Source organism: Odontomachus brunneus, unplaced genomic scaffold (assembly GCF_010583005.1).
Source record: "Odontomachus brunneus isolate Ranch 3 - 2012 unplaced genomic scaffold, Obru_v1 Obru_scaffold_037, whole genome shotgun sequence".
NCBI classification, from domain to species: Eukaryota; Metazoa; Arthropoda; class Insecta; order Hymenoptera; family Formicidae; genus Odontomachus; species Odontomachus brunneus.
This window is the reverse complement of record NW_022639487.1, coordinates 639228-656544: the sequence shown is the minus strand read 5'-3', so window position 1 is coordinate 656544 and position 17317 is coordinate 639228. Positions and strand designations below refer to the sequence as shown.

The 17317-nt window shown below is 44.0% G+C and overlaps 1 protein-coding gene across 4 annotated transcripts in view; it reads right to left on the bottom strand.

Moving 5' to 3' along the window:
* LOC116843963 (prolyl 4-hydroxylase subunit alpha-2) overlaps window positions 1–17317 on the bottom strand; it is a 140004-nt gene that overhangs the window by 16145 nt on the left and 106542 nt on the right. For all 4 annotated transcript variants that reach the window (XM_032814963.1, XM_032814965.1, XM_032814966.1 and 1 more), the window contains one exon: window positions 6391–6587. In XM_032814963.1, the coding sequence (XP_032670854.1) occupies window positions 6391–6587 (197 nt within the window). The remainder of the gene's footprint in view (window positions 1–6390; window positions 6588–17317) is intronic.

Below are 17317 nucleotides of genomic sequence, written 5' to 3'. Positions count from 1 at the left end.
AAGTGCTGCTATCTTCACGTTGAGGTCGGAAACTTTTCAGACCACCCTCGTATACGGAGAAAATATTGTCGTAAAAATTGCAACAAATTTTGTAATCCCGGACCATATAGAATTGCCACCGAAATTACTACACATTCTTGACTACAAAAGTATTATAATTATTTGAATGTTTTTCACATCGTATATTCGATATAGATCATTTAATATGTACTATTTCTATGGTAACTTATATTGCAATTTTAGTACAGTCTAGCGTTACAAAGGATCATAAAACGTACCATAGAGAGAGAGAGAGAGAGGAATATGAATAGAATATTTATAAATTAAATATTAAAATTAAATATTTTTTTAACGGAATTTCATTTTATAATTTTGAAATTTTACTACGATATTTTCACCGCATATATGAAAGTTATCATCGGCGTCAGACGGTTCAATTCGTCGTGGTTCCCTCTTCGAGAAGTCGTGCCAAAATTCGATACAGTGTACGGTAACTCTTACGGTGAATGAATACAGCGGAACTACAGAATGCGTTTCTTCATCGCGATTCGCAAAGCGTGTAATCAAGAGCTCTCGAAATTCTTACGTTCATTATCTCCCTTCTCCTTCCGAAATAACTATCTCCCCTTGCACCCCTTCCAGACAAAAGGGAAAGATTCCGCGCGTCGAGAGCGCGCAACTTCGCTGTCCGGTAACACGATCGAGGCTCTATCGTAAATAAACGAAGTTTCATCGAAAAATCTTAAGCTTGTTGAATATTCAGCCTCATGGTGGAAAATATCGCAGTCATCCCGGTGGAGGAGAGGGAGGGGCTTGAATTTCACACGGCGCATACCGCGCGATCGATTTCTCCGAGGGCGCGCACCGCGAAAAGCAGAAATATTGCCGGAATTCTATCGATAATTCCAATCGTGTTTCCTCTAATTACCGGAAAATTAAATATAGATCGCATGTGCGTGAACGGTGCGCGTATGCACATGCGAACGCACGGGGTTTCCTCTTAATTATTCTCGCTTCTTTTTCCTCCTTACTAATCGAATCTAATGTTTTCGATCATTTCGGGGGAAAAAGAAAGATATCCGTCGTGCACGCGTCCCGGAACAAACGCTCGCGACTCGCCGAGACGACGATGTATTTCAATTTTCACTCTTGTTTTTTAATATATCGTCGCATTGTAAAATTCATTAACGTAAAAACAACGACGACGACGGCGCGCTCATTCTTTCGCCGGCACGAAAAACAGCCGCGTAGAAAAACAACGTGCCGGCGATGGCGTCTCTCTCCTCCATTTGTGATACTCGTCCACAAATATCCGTATCGACGCGGCGTCGGCCGTGCCTACGGCGATAAAAATCAACGATTGCCGTTGGCAATTAATTAAAGGTAACGAGTATCGGTTGAATGAGGATACTCGAGTGGGAGGAGGAGAGCCAGGTTCGTTTTTTGCTTCCGCCTACTGTTCCCACGAATCGGCGAATAAAAAGAAATCGATCGCCGCGCGAACGGTTAATTAGAAGCAAATAGTTATATACGGGGGCAGACGACTGCGATAGAACTTTGTTATCTTATCAGAGCCAATTACCCTGGCGCTCCCAACGGAGAGGCCTGAAAGGTCACCGAGTACCAGGCCGTAATCGCGATTATTAATACCGGGAACGGCGCGCTTCCGTTGTGTTCGTCTCAATCCGGCTCGTCTCTCCCTTAAATCCCGAACTTTCCAACGGCGTTGCGTACGCGGGAACCCCGCCGGCGATTTGCTACGATCGGCGATCACGAATCCGCGAGATATCGAAATCGATTCGCGCGCGCGCGCTTATCGCGGGAACCAATTTGCGCGCGGCCGATATCGGATGAACGTGCGCGGAAAAACGCGCTATCTGAATCGTCAGGACGGCCGTTTAGCGAGCGGGATAAGCGGGCCGTTTAAATACATCTATTTGGACGGGACTCAATGGGAATCCACCTCTGAATGAAACTTGCGTGATCATCCTCGAGGAGAGTAGGATTGCGCGTGTCGCGACGATCCGCAAGGTTCGCGCGCGAAAAGGCGATATAATTAGTTTGCAACTGTTTGCCGACGCGCGACGTGCGCGTGTCGGTTTTATTAAATTACACGAAATGAAGCAATAAATCTTTATGAAGTGTAAACCCTGCGCTTTGCCATTTGATAAAATTACATTTCGCGCTTATTTAGTCGGTCGCTTCAGCCGCGTGCGTAATATTTAAACACTTTTGATGAATCCACGCAGATAACGGGCGCGACGGCGTGTGTACACGCGTCTTCCTCGTGTACGTGTTGTGTACACTATGTGTATACATGGTACACGTTTACAATACTATGTAAACGGAATCCAGGATACGTACATACGTACGTTATCTCCATCGGTTTGTGTACGTGTGTCCATTATATGCTCACTTTTGTGTACGCGCGTGTGTTTGTGTGCCTTCGAATTCCACTCGTATGAAATGGCCATCACGTGACTGGATTGCAATTGCCGAACTTTGAACATATACGCGCGGGACGAGGAACGGAATGTGGTAGAAGGTTGGATAGAGAGAGAGAGAGAGAAAGAGGGAGGGGGAGAGAGAGAGAGAGAGAGAAGAAAAGAGAAAAAGAGAAAGAGCAGGCATTGGCAGGCAGAAGGGAAATCGTTCAATCGATGATATATGCGTCGTGAATAATTTTCATCACGAATTTTAGTAATTGGACTACGACAGACAGTCATGATGGTCGATTTGGGATTAGTTTCGAAAATTCAAGCAGCAGTGCTGCAAATTTCATTCGCATCCATATGCACCTATAACCTAATATGACTGATTACTTCCGAGTGGTGCACGCTTCAACGCCCATCGCGGAATCACGAAGTCCGTGTCAAACGTTCGTGAGAAGTTATCGGTCATTCCTTAAGTAAGTGCGCGTGTGACGATGTTTACCTCGAAATCTCCAGAATCTTATGAAATGGACTTGAGAAATTGTTTCTAAGATGGCGAAACGATCGAATTTTGGTAATTGGACCAGACAGCCGTGATGATCGATTTGAGATTAGTTTTGAAAATTCAGTGTTGCAAATTTCACTCGCACCGATAACCTGATATGACTGATTGCTTTCGAGGGAGGTGCATGTTTCAACGCCAATCACGAAATCATAAAGTTCATGTCCAACGTCCGCGAGGAATTATCGGACATTTTTTAAGTAATTACGCGTATGATGATGTTTGCTTCAAAATCTTCAAAGTTTTATAAAACAAATTTGAGGAATTCTAAGATGGAGCAAAACATCGTAATTTCAGAATGGGGAATATATCTTGGATTACACTTAAATGAAAGATAAAAAAAGTATCAAACTTAGACATTTTGATATTTTTTATACCTAACTCTATAAACATTCTTATTGTTTTGGTTTCTAAATGCGAATACTTAAACTTTCAACGCAGAAAATGTATAGGTACGTCTATTGAATATGTGCGCGTATTCCACGTAGAAAGTTTAAATATACGTATTTAAAGACCAAAGCAATAAGAATGTGTAGAATTAGGTACGTGTTACCACAAAATCCTCCCTTTGGCATTTTTACCTCATTTCTTCATTTTCTTTGAAATTTGGAGTCACCCTCAAAGCGCGCAATTACTTATGGGAATACCGATGCTTTTCGCGCAAGCAATTTTTACGTATTTTCTGAAACAATAAGAACCTTATCGGGGCCGTGGAGAATGCCGGTGATAGAGTTGCGCGTGCTTTTTTCCGATACCATTGTCACACGACGACGACGACGGCAATATCTCCGACAATCTGCGGACGCGCTAAAAGGATTCACCCTACGACCGAGAGTTCCAGATTAATCCGGAATTAATGCACGAAATTCGCGGAGAAGCGAAATTCGGCGCATATGCGCGATTCTGTGCGCGGAATGACCGCCGGGTGATCTGATTGCAATCGGTGAGTTTTGAATGGCCATAGAAATTGAGAGCGGAGCCGAGCAAAATCGTTGCGAGCCGGGCGCGCTCGCGCCGAGTGTCCGTGACAGGATTTTCTCGAGAGCGACCGCGTAGTCAACAACAGTGTGTTAAATTCCGCGCGGGAGCGTCCCACATAAATGTTGTTGAAAACTTTTCCGCTGTCCCGGGCGTATCCGCGATTCGCTTGCGGTTGTAACAAACAGAGAGAGAGAGAGAAAGACGCTTAAGCTGTCTCTTGGATTTAATCGCGTCGCGTTCGCAGAGCGCGATTTAACCGTGTGAGATTTCGTAAACGAGAGACGGTAGAGAACGGTGTAAAGGTCCAAAAAGTCATTCCCCTTCTGAGAGAAATCAGTCGTGTTCGCAATAAATGAAATAGAAATGGTTAAGTTACTCTGTAAGGTACAATCAGCGTAGTACAATGCGTTCCACTGAAATGTTACATTTGTAACTGATGGTTTAGTTCCAACTGTAAAACACTGCAATCAGCAAAACTTCGCTGAAAGGATTACTTAATAGTAACGACTATTTCCATTATGGACACGAACTATTTGCGGACACAAACAGTGTCGTCGCACGCAAGGCGCACGTAAGCCGTTAATTTCATCATCGCAAACGCAGACACAGACTTGTGTATTACAGATTTTGCAGTGAAATATAATTTCCACTTGCACTGAGAGAAAAAATGATTTACCTAACTAAAATTATAGTTATTTTTAGTCCCAATTCTTTGATTGTTCTAATACAAAAGTAGCAGTAGTAACGTACACATAAGATTATCATCACTGACATAGTAGAATTTAATTAAAAAGTAGTTTTCTTGATCACAATATTATAATAATTATTTCTCTATGTGCAATCATAGTTACCAAACATTTTTTTCTCCCAATGTGATAAAAATCAATGAGACGTAAGACGGAGCAGTAAAGTGGGAGTGCTTCCGCTGAATATCAGTGAACATTCACGGATCATCGGTGAAACGGCTCTTTTACCAATTCAATCAGAAACATTCTTACTGCGATCTATTCTTTAAGAGAATAGGGTTTAAATTGAAACCGAATTAAATTGTACGAGATATAACGCGCGCCTCTCGCGCTCATTTAACAGTCTTCATTCGGGAGATACAAATTGTTTGTTACGAAATTACAGCGCGATTTCTCGCGCCGCAACGCGCTTCGTTTTACAAATTACGACGCTTGTTCTCCAGATTACGGTAATCAGTCCGGTGTATATTCCTTTCCGTTTTACTTGAGCGCTGAACTGCGTTTCGCAAATGGAGTTGGCCATCTTAGGATTCGGTTTTACGATCATCTCCTCGGCGCAAGTGTTACCGATTTTAGTGGAATCGAGATTTGATCTTAATGTATTCGTTCCGCCCTTATTTCTGCGCGCCTCATTTCCTCTCTTATCCGCGGAACGGTCGAGGCATCGGTATCGAATCAGGCGGCATGCCAAATCGCACCCGCGGGAAGATAAAGAAAAGGAGAAAGACAATCGGCCGGGCGAGAACCATTGCGGGACTTCCCGTAAGATTTCCCGCTTTCTTTAATCACCTTCGCTCTGACAGCGCTTTCGAGAGAAATGGAACGAGGAAATCGTTGGCTCCGGTAAGTGCCTTGATGATTCACTTTCCATGTCCAATACCGAGAAGCCGTTGCAATTCGCGCTTCTATGTCGCGTACAAGGTGTTTCCTCGACGAGCGTTTAATCGGTATCGCGTCAATCGATAAACTACTTTCGTACGAGTCCGTCGGGACAATACCGCAAAGTCAAACAGTGATATCCGGTGACCGTAAAAGCTTCAAATTCGATTATTCGTAGCTCGCGTCAATAAAAAAAAAAGTGAATTTAACGGGCAGTACGATTAAAAATTATTTCTGTAGAATGATTCGTTACATGCGACTGATCAAATATCGGGACACCGAACGAATATACGCTTGGCGAAGCACCAAAAACAAAATGGGGGAAAAAAACGGAGAGGAAAAATTGACGAACGCACAGCGCAGGGCAGCGTCCGTATCAATAGCAGCCCGCACAAAGAGCTGCAATCTCCCATATCCGCGATGGAAACGGGAAACGACTTTTAGCGCGGGTTACATAAGACAGAAAACGTATAGAAAAGCCAAGAGCCCTGAAAAATAAACGCGCGATTCACGCCGATATTTGTTTGAATAACAAATCGAACAAAAGTCGCAGGAAAATCAACGAGAAGCAGCTGGAAGTCGAAAGATCTTTCTCAATGCGCCATGATCTGTTTTCTTTGCCTCCTTTTCAAGACCGCGACGTTTTAATTAACGCAAGAAGACGGGAATCGCTCGCGAAAAATCGACATCCCGTCGTCGTCGTCGTCGTCGTCCAAGAGCGAGGACAACTCATCCGGAAAGTGTCCTGACCCAGTTGCACCGCGGGAACAAGTCATGTCGATACACCTACCTTCTCAGTGTCGCTAGTCGCTGCTCCTGCGCCGTGATGTAACCGTTTAGTGTGTCAATCAGCACGGCTTCCGTTTCCAGCAGCTCCTCCATATCCGCCAGAGCGGTGTAAAGTTCTGCCGCGGCATCGCGCGCCGTCACCGACAGCAAAATCGTTACGGCGGTTAACAGGGTCGCCTTCCTCATCTCCGACCGATGCTGCAATCAGAAGTCGCGCATTTACGACATATACACCCGCGTGTTCAGCAGTATCGTTCACAATCTTATTCGCGCACGCGGTGGAAAAGGTACGGTTGGATTATATGTGAGCAGTCTCACGAAGTGTACAACTAAATTGAAAACACACAAGGCGAGCCAAACGCTGATGCTGGAGCGCGAAGATTTAATAATGTAAGCGTAGCGTTTACTCTTGATCCAGACGTTTACAAACATTGTGCTGCGAGGAATATTGCCGAGTAGCCAGATTGGCACGGCGAATGGAGAGCTCTACTTTCCATTCTTCTGACTGAGGCAGAAATTTTCATAACTTTGAAATGAATTTAAAAATAAATAATTAAAAATAATTAGGATAGGGGGTTTATTAACTTCTTCAATAACTGCGTGTTTTCTCTCGGAACGATTTTTTTTGTAATAAGCACATATCTAGATTTCTTTTCTCTTCATTGCTGTCTTCTTCGAAGAGAGAATTTTGGAGAACAGAATACAAAATATAATTCTCACTTTTATTTGCAATGAGTGAGCAAAAAATACGATACTTTAAGTAAATTAAAAAATAAATTTAATACTCTACAACAGAAGTTTTTCGGGCATACCACTAATGCGTTTAATATTAAAAGTTGAGAATTAGAGTCGGCTTGATATAGAGTATAATTTCATCACGTATGCTACAAAGTCTGTTAAACTATTCAGCGCGTGCGTTAACATAGTCAAACATTATTATCTTCCCATTATTACATATTCATTAACATCAGCGTTTGGCGCTCTTATTTGTTTTGTGGTTGGATTAACCCGACCCAAATGCGGCTTGATTCGTTCATTGTCGAGCTAATCTTCAAGCAAACTTTTCTCTGCGTGTGATCGTTATGAGATTACGTCATGTCAATATGCGAATATAAATTGTAAACTTCGTATTTTTACATCCATGGGAATGAAACATCAAAATGTTTGAAATTTTGCTGCTAAATGGATCTTTGATACTTGATTACGGCAGATTTTACGTTTATTCACGTCTTCTGTTTCACTGATATTTCCCCGAATCGAAATTTTATCCCTATATTAAACCTTGAATTCTACAACGTAGTAGAAGCTCAATTAGCAAAGTAGGTTTAATTCTAATGATACAATTTACTTCTACTTTAACTCTGACGATGTCCGAGATTTCCCTCTTCACTTTCTTTAGTGTCAAAATAGTTATAGACTTTAGAGTGTCAAAATAGAATGTTGAATGGTATAGTAAGATTGAAAGCAGAATCAAAATTTTGACTCGGGTCGTGTACTTGAAAATTATGGCGTAATTATCCAAGTCATTATTCACAGCTTACTCAAATAATTTGAAGCTCAAGTCACGCGCATGTGTATGCACATGCACGGAGTATCGTCTTCGTTGAAGTTTCATCTAAACTATTAGACCGAGTTGCGCCATGCAAACATACATCGACTCCTCTCATCCCCATTCCCATCCCCATCCCCACATGGGATCCTATTTTGCTCGACAAAAGAGCGACGCGAGACTCCGAGGAGCCACGTACTTTGGATGGGCGCGCCGAAATTTTCCGAGGTGACGCGGGACCGTTGTTCCCTCGTGGAAAGTCAGCTTCGTGGAAGACGTGGATGATAATGCGTCACCGCCGTGTGTGGATTTGCGCGCATCTGTGGCGCGTTTGTGTTGCGAAAAGTTCCAAGCTGGCAGAGGAGGATTAAAGTTCGCGCTGATCGTACAACTTACACCTGTCGGATCGGCGATTTATTCCGTCACGCCGCTGGCGGCACGTAAACTTTTCCTACCTTTTCCACTTTCCGAGCCCCCTTTTCAAGCCACACGGTAGCGACTAACCAACCCTCTTCCAGTGCCACCAGCTTTTGCCTCTTGTCCCACTTTGCGGCCGCGCTCGAGAGCCGTTCTCATGGCGAGAGTATTGAGAGCGAGGAGTGTCAATACTCGAATAACTCGATGCTGCGATATTCAGTGCTCGATTCACAACACGAAGAGATTACGCGCTTAAGGGTTGCGAATGCCCGGCCCGTTTCGAAAACATTCGTAAATGAGAGGAGGTCGGAAGAGGTCGAGGGAGAATTGAGAAATAGCACTTTATCCCATTAAAGGGAGTGATAAATGATCGCATGATCGATGTCCGTTTTGTACTTTAATCCTGAGTTAATGAGCCCGATCGTCACGTAAAGTTGAAAGGATTCAATCGAAAGATTACCATTGCTAATAACGTTCTTGCTCCCTCTAACTCTAATGATAATTTCTTCAGAGATTCGTCCAGTTATCGCGTTTCAAATTATTCCAAATATTATCCCGCGCACACGCGCGCAGACGTTATTTATATACATTTATTCTAAACACTTTCTCAAATAATAAATAAATTATTAGTTTGGTCATGACACAACATGCAGAGGCTATAAATAACTTTTGTCGTTTAATAAACAGATGTCGACTATCGCCAAAAATCATGCTGCTGCTATAATAACTAGCTAAATACAAATCTCTTAAAACGATCCCCCTTTATTCGTTTACGAGAACGCGCGGTGCAGTGTTAAGCGAACGAGAAAATATATAACCTCCGCGACGCGCGCGCATAATAATTCGTTTTGCAAACAGCTGAGAGGAATGTGGTGGCGAAGTGACAGCAATCCTCGCTATTTTTTCCGCCCGGCGACTTTTTTCATCCATTCCTCCTTCCCAACGCTACAGCAACGCCCCTAATTACGCGTACCGTAAATTGGCTCGCCCACCCCTTGGCCCCTTTCTCATTTCTTCGCCCCGGTAATCGAGCTTGAAGCCACCTTTGAGGTAAATTCAACGTGACTCACGTGTACACGCGATAAAAGGCACGCGTTGATACATACTCGGTGACTCAAAGACTTTGCTACCCCAATCTACAGACGTACTCTTTCTTAGCGGATTTTCGCTGCGATCCCTTTTACGCTCTATTAACACTTCCCGTTGCGCGGTCCGTCCTTTTCCTCTATTCCTCGTGTTTCACTTTGCGTTTTTTGTTAGGTTCCCTTTGCGCTGGTGGATTAAAGAGTGCTTCAAGCAACTTGAACCTTCTTATCTGTGCTGTCTTCTCTTCTTCGCCAACAATTCGAAAATCACGTGGAACGTTAAGGAGTGTTTAAAGTTATTATTTGCAAAAAATAAAATTGAAGGATCGAACTTTACGTTCCGAAACTGTCGGGAATATTTCTCCACTACGGAGAGGATTTTATAACAAAAATTACTATAGCATTTTGCAATCAAGGCATAGATCGACATTCTTGATTTATCATCTCTTCATTTCATATCACTTATATTTCAGGAACTAAAATGTGTTAAAAAATCTACTGCATTTGCAACGAAATTTATTATGCTTCTTGGCAAGATGGATCTTACTGACAATCTATTCCTATTCTATTAGAAATATAGTAAAATTGAAAAGCACTTATATTGAAAGAAACTATAATATTCTCTTCGTGTAGTAATGATTTTGAGAGAAAATTCGCAAATGTACTTTCCTCGATATTACCTTCCTAGATATTGTAATCCCCATTCGCTCCTACGTAGAATCACCCCCGCTAATCTAACATCTTTTATGATGTGCGGGAGATAAATTACACGAAGAGAGTGAGCCTCTTCATTACGGGGTATTACACCGGTCGCTTATATCCGCCGTAAAAGATTATAGCTCTCCGTAAGTCGCCATCGGAATTATCTAATCAGGTTGAAGTTTTCCAAGCGCTGCATAGGACTGAGCGGGAAAAGTTTATAGAATTACAGTGTTTCTCGAAGACGTTTACACGCATTACTTCGTCACGCTCTACTAAGCGGGAAACGCGCATAAGCAACGAGGTATAACACAACCGGTGACTCCTTTTTTTCCCTTCACCCTCGCACTCTAGGTAACATTTTTCTTTTCTTTTCTTTTTTCATTTCGCCGTGAATCCCTTTAGAACTTAAACCCAACCTCGGCGGTGCCCGACCGGTACCCCGACTGCCCATCCTGCGAGAAAGCCTGCCCCTTTCGGGAAAGCGCTTAATTAATGCTGACCATTCGCCGAGATTACCGGGACCTGTCCGAATTTTCACAGGGCGCCGGCAGCATTGGTAAAAACTACCTCTACACCCCGCTTATTCGTATCCTCAAGCGTGAGGATCTCGCGCTAATTAGTAATTAGCTAACTCGATTCTCCTCGCACGATTCATTGTCCTTTGCTTAACTGGCGTTTGTCCACGCGAACATTACCACGTATTATTCATCGGCGGTATGACCCGCCGTTTCGATATTCATCGGCAAATGTCACGGACCAGAGAGAAAGAGAGAGAGAGAGAGAGAAACAGAGAGACAGAGAAAGGAAAAGTGTGTTCTCTGGGATTAAAATAGAGAGGGAGGAGAACTCATGGCATATGACAGCGACGATAACTTCCACGATGAATTTTTCCGATCATTTTAACTTTCTAAGACCAGAATGCGTTTCGCGAAATCGCGTGTTTGATTGACACGGCGTATATTATCCGGCGAGCGAGATACTAGCAGGTTTTGGGGAAGCGAGCGTAAAATGTCGCTAATAAGAAGACCGCGACCAGGCTGCGCAAAAAGGCGGCTTTGAGAGCGCGTTGCAGCTTCAAAATGGTAATTTCACGGCCTCGCGAGCATTTCGCCCGCGGCCAATTTAATTCCGGACGGATGATCGCGCCGTCTCGCTCGTGCTGTCCCTTTATTTTTCTCCGTCTCCCTTTGTCTATCCAGTCCGGTGTCACCCGATTCCGCTCGTTCGAACTCGTTATACAGCCGGGGCGCGACCTTGCGACTTTCAGCCGTTCTCCTTCTTTGCGAAGGGTCGGCCCGCTCGCGCCCCTATCCGCCCCGTTCTTTTTTCCGCGCGCCCCAATGACGCTTTTTCTCCCCTCGAATTATTTCGATGGAAATTGCTTCTCGTTAGTATCGATCAGCGTTATGGCGCGCGCGAAACTTTCCGATCGCCGTTAACAAGAGCGATCAAGCGGTATCTTCAATCGATACTTATCTGCTCCGATCTTACAGTCGATTATTAACTCCTTCAAGTCCCATACCCAATTTCTTCACCTCCGGTTAACTTTACCTGCCAGTTATTCTATTGGAATTGACCAATCATATTTATGGTGGCAAGAATTAACCAGTCACGGTTGACATTTAACCGACAGATAAAGTTAACCGGAGGTAAAAAAAATTGGGCACTAGTCGTCTAATATGCGGAAATTTACAGGGAGTCGCGGCGATGCGCAGTCCGAAACACAGGTATAAGTTTCTCGATGAAAAGAAGAAATCGCTTAAATCACAGAAATATCTTGTTGCGGCAATTGCCATTTAGGCCACTTTGGAGACCCAGGACAAAAGTGAATTTCACGAGTATTTTTTACGAGAATGCAGCGTTTTTAAATAATAAAAGTATTAGTGTGTAATTTGAACTATTATTTCGATATCTCGATATTCACGGGTAACCAACTTCATTCCAGGGTAACCAACTTACCCCTCAGTTTTCGTGGCGATCCGAAGAAACACGAACACGGTGTCCCAACGTGAAAGAAGAAATCGCTTAAATCACGCGCGAAAATATTTTGTTGCGGTGATCGTGCGGTCGCATGCAAACGCGGAAGCGTATGCGGTTGAACTGTTCTCCACGTGCGCCGAGATATCAGCCGCGAAATAAATTATTTACGAGCCGCGCGCGAACAAAGTTACGTCCCTACGTTAATTTCCGCCGCCATCCGCTATACCCACCATTTTGTCCCAACTTAAATTAATTTAATACCGAAGGGCTCTTATTATTCCGATCCCGTCAAGACTCTCACGGCCCGGAATTCCGACGAGAAATTCTCGCCGGCCAAGTTCATCGATTCTACGGCTCATTGGGTCTACTTCTCGCAGCCGGATTGGACAGTGCGTAAAAAACACTTGCGGCGGATCGTTCTCCCTGATTCCATTTCGATGATATTAACTTGCAAGAAATCTCACCATCGCGGGTACCGAGATCCTCTGTAGGATCGTTTCTTATCGCGCCCACGGGAGACAGTTAAATTGAATTTCGCTTTATTTCACCCGACAAGATACTCGAAGGCACGACTACAACTCTATTAACTGCCTACCGAATCTTGGGCGTCAGCAAATATTCGCGCGAGTAAGATAAAGTCCTCAGACGCGACTTTCGCGAGGTAGAAGTTTCACTCGCGTACGCCTCTATGCGCCCTCGGTGCCGTCAACGCCTCGATTCACCTATCGGGTTTTAGGTAGTGCGCGTAGTTTCATGAAAATTAAGACATCCATGCCGTCGACATTCCCTCACAAGCCACCGAGTTCTTGAAAACCGAGCTAATGTATCCCGTGAAATTTCGTAACTCGAAGCCGTAGCGCCCCGAATGCGTCGCGCGGTCACTTACAAGTGCCACGCTCGTGAGATGAGAAGCAAACTTGGCACGGGCCGCATATCTCCCGGTAATTAAACTTAAACTTCTTGGAAAGCGATATTGTGCGTGTATATATAGGCTAGCAGCGTATCCGAGAGTATTTCGTTAGCAAGTTCGGCCTAGGGAAGGTTGATTTTCTCGATGAGTAGCGGCGGATGTTGTATCAGACGTCGAATGCTTTCCAGGAAAACTTACTAGATACGTCGAGTTACCCCGACGACTCGCCGATTTTTAAATGTTACGTAAAATGTCGCCGGTGTCTTTCAGCACAGAGTAATTTGCACAGAGAGAATATCATGGTTTCTTTTTTTGTTTCATAGAAATTCTTTTCGATTTTACCAGCTGTTTCTAGCAATGCAGGAAAATAGATTGTCAACAAAGTTTATTTTGCTAAGGAACATATACTAAGAGAAAAATATCTGAAAAATAAAAATATTTATTTAATGGATACTGAAAACGTATTTAAAATTTAAATTCTCTCATTTAAATAGAATAAACAATTGCTTCAAAAAAAAGCTAAGGTTTCAAAAAATGTATATTTTCTTATCTGAAAAGTATTTCATAAATAAGTATATTATTATACATGTATGTTATTATACGCTGAATATAAGTATTTCTTATTTTTCCACTATTTTTCTCTCAGCTCAGTAAATTTTGGTAGAAATAGTACATTTTTCGATAGCACATTTCAATTCATAAAATGTAAATGATACATATGAAATGAAAGAATAGTCAATTATTGCAGAATGTTGACCGATTCCCTAGTTTCAAAATTCTATAGAAATTTTTACCATAAAATTCTGTGCGTGTAAAAATGTTACGCGCGTTATTGCGTTATTGATTCTACTTTTACGACTTCCACGAGTATCCCGAGCACGTCGCATCTTCTCACAAATCTCGCTCGATTACGCGCGTTATCCAATAGTATTTTTACAGGTGTCGCGACGTCATTATAATCACCTACGATCGAAAAGTTATTTTGCAAGTGCAAACACGTAATTCGCGGGCATTCATAGGTCGAGCGTTTCACACCCCGATCAACGCTGACACAAGGTCGGGATGCACCTGTGAAAATTGCATGGCCGCAATCATTCGACGTATCATTCCTTTTCCGCGCACAACGCGCGCCAGCAGCCGTGCGAATGTAAACTGCGTGTTTACACGAGCCGCGAACTAGCTGGCGATGAATTATTCGCGACCATCCCCCGTTTTCCCATCGTAACTGGCTTGGACCGGCTGCCAGATATTTTCGCGCGGAATTTTTTTTACCTTCGCCACCAAACGGCAAAGTTCGCTCGTTTAACGTCCGGCGGCGTTTACGTTAGCGTGAATCGTAATACGGAAAAAGGATACGCCCGCGTATCCCGTCCCGTATGACCAAGGTAATCGAGACGTGTCATTCTGATAAATTATCGAGAATCGAAGCGCCCGATAGCGCAATAATCGCTCGTATGAAGAGACAAGGCGAACAAGTGAAATCAAAATACTTGATAAAATCGAATTGAAATTAAAGTCAGAACCATTCTGGTAGAAATGTATGCAGTCTGCATGGATTGTGTCTGCTCAATTATTGTTAAGCATTAATGCATACTCACAAATGTATTAAAACTACTGCATAAAAACTAGACAAGAACTTGATAAAGTTTATTTCATTCAGTGGTTAAAACTGTCCAAGAAAAAGAAGAAGTGAATCAGTTTTGCCCAAGAAATGTTACTCACCAAAAAGATTTCCTGCGCCACTCTCATTAGCATTAAAAGTTTTCAATTAGAAAGCGTGCACAGAAAATAAAATATTACCAAACTAAACCTGTCCATTTTATGAGCAACAAACTTAATTATCAATTAATTGAATACATTCTTTTTTGCTCATTTCCTGTTCTGTTCAGTTTTGTTTCGAAAGAGTTCAGATTTTATGCAACTGCTACTCTTTCGCCTGCGCAAAGTGCAGGAAAAACGTTACATCTTGATTGAAGAGTGTATCCCAAGTAGTTTTGCTCCCCAATTACCGGACACAAATTAACATAACTGCCTGGTAACCGCTCGAAAACTGCATTAAATTTCTACCAGGGCGCAAACAGAATATTACAGATTCGACATAAAATTGTAAACAAATAACTCGTTAACATAACATAATTTACGTTAGTGTGGTACTTGGTGTCTAGTTTACAGTACGCCAAAACATACCTCATATTGTGACAGCGTTTAATTACAGTAGAGAGAGAGAGAGAGAGAGGCCATTTAATTTTTCGCCGGCGCGCGTGACATTATTTAAATGAGAGCGGGAACGACTGGGAGGAAACGAGACGATCGCGCGGTTTCGCGTGCTGTACGAAGAGACTTCCTTCATCCCCGTCTCATGAGCTTTCAGCGATTGTTGTTGCTCCGAGGGGGAGAGCCGGGAGACATGTGTGTGCGCGCACCCACACAGTGACGTGCGGTTGGAAAAACGTGCAGATCAGTTTCCAAGCTGCGGTCCCTCTTTTTTCTCCCCATTCTCGACATCCACGGAGCCTGGCCGACCCGCGGCGAAACACGGAACGTCCAGGGACGGGTTTATCGAACCGCCTGGCAACGTTCTCCATTTTATTTCGCGGCAGGGTTCTCGTTCTCGGATTTTTATCGCTCAGCGCGCGGAACGCGTCGCTCCTCTCGCGTGTTCTGCGACGACACACACGCGCGGAGGTCACAGCCGACACAGACATACACGCACACGATTTTTCTATTTTTCTCCCTCCCTCCCTCTCCTTCCCGTTCCCATACGCTCGTCTTCTTCTAGACGTTATAAGACACGCGATAACGGCAAGTTCAGCTGAAATGCGATGCGCAACGGCATCGCAAGGAGATACCGACAACGTATTATGACGCAAAAGTAGCACGAGTGCCATCGCAGGAACGCACACTCGCGAAAATTCCTCACCTCTATCTCGGACTTGTAATTACGGTCGTCCGCTGCGGGAAATACGCGGAAGGCGCGTCAGTGATTATTTCATGAAGCTCGCCCAGCGGTTTCTCAGCGGGAGCGACGAGCTCCCGCTTGGATACTTTGAAACTGTCCCTTTTCAGACGGTGCGCCTCGCCGACGAGACAGCGCGCCACGGCTTCAAACGGAAACTGGAAATTGTCCTCGCGGGCGCACACGCGAACACGAACCTCAATGCCGATCGCTACGACGAAGAGCGGCGGGGCTCTAATTTTGATCCTATTTAATTTCTGCAACTTGCTCGCGCAAGCGGTGACACTCGTCGAAGTTCGTGCGCAAACTCGTTGACAACTGGAGTTTACAACTCGATTTACTCTGTCTCATTAAAGCCCCCGTCCGTCGTATGGCTCTCAGCGTTTTATAAGATTGCATAACGACGTTCGTTACCGGCGATTCCGCATCGACGGGGAGATGTCAATTATCCCGTCCGCGCGTGATCACGTCGCACGGAATCCGGAGGGACTTTCCCTCCGCGCGACTTCCCCGCAGGGAAGGGAAACGATCGGAAGCCGACGTTGCGATCTTTCTCGCGTCTCGCTTCTCTTTTTGTCGCGCCGTGTTGCTCTCTTACCGTTCCTCAAATTAAAGAGACCAGGCGCTGCAGAGACGCGCTTCAGCCATGCTTCCATAAAGGTAATTGATTTGATCTGTTTTTACAGTGTCTTGTTGCTCGCCGTTGTTTCGCCGACTTTGCTATCGCTCTCGCATCTACCGCTCGCACCCTCTAAATTAAAGGGGATGTGCGCTGAGTACATGTCACCCTCTTCTTCGCGCGTTCTTTGTTCTCACTTTTCGATTAAATCGCGCCAAAACAGCCGCTCGCGCGGAACGGCGCATCTAAAAACAACCACCAAGTTGTCGATCCCGACGTTCCTTTTTTCCTCTGTATTCATCGCCGATTACGCAAATAGCACTGAATGAAACATCGCGCGCATTACGCGCGCGTTGCGCCGTGAATCGCGCGATATGCAATATTGAAGGGACAATAATCGCGCTCGCGTTTACATTTATTCCAAAGTACACTGCGAAAGCCGTCCCGTTGTATTAGGACCTTAACTTAGTTTCCGCCCAAAAAATACTGAGAAAAAGCATTTATTGTAAAAAATTTATTTAAATTATTTCAATGAAAGTATTTTCCATCACTTTCTACAACTTTTTGCCATCTTTCTGGCAACTGGGCGATACCATCTCGATAAAACGATGTTTGTTTCGAAGCAATCCATTCGTCCACCCATTCTCGCACTTCTTCAACATTTCGGAAGCGTGTACCACTCAAGCCGTGCTGCATCGATCTGAACAAGT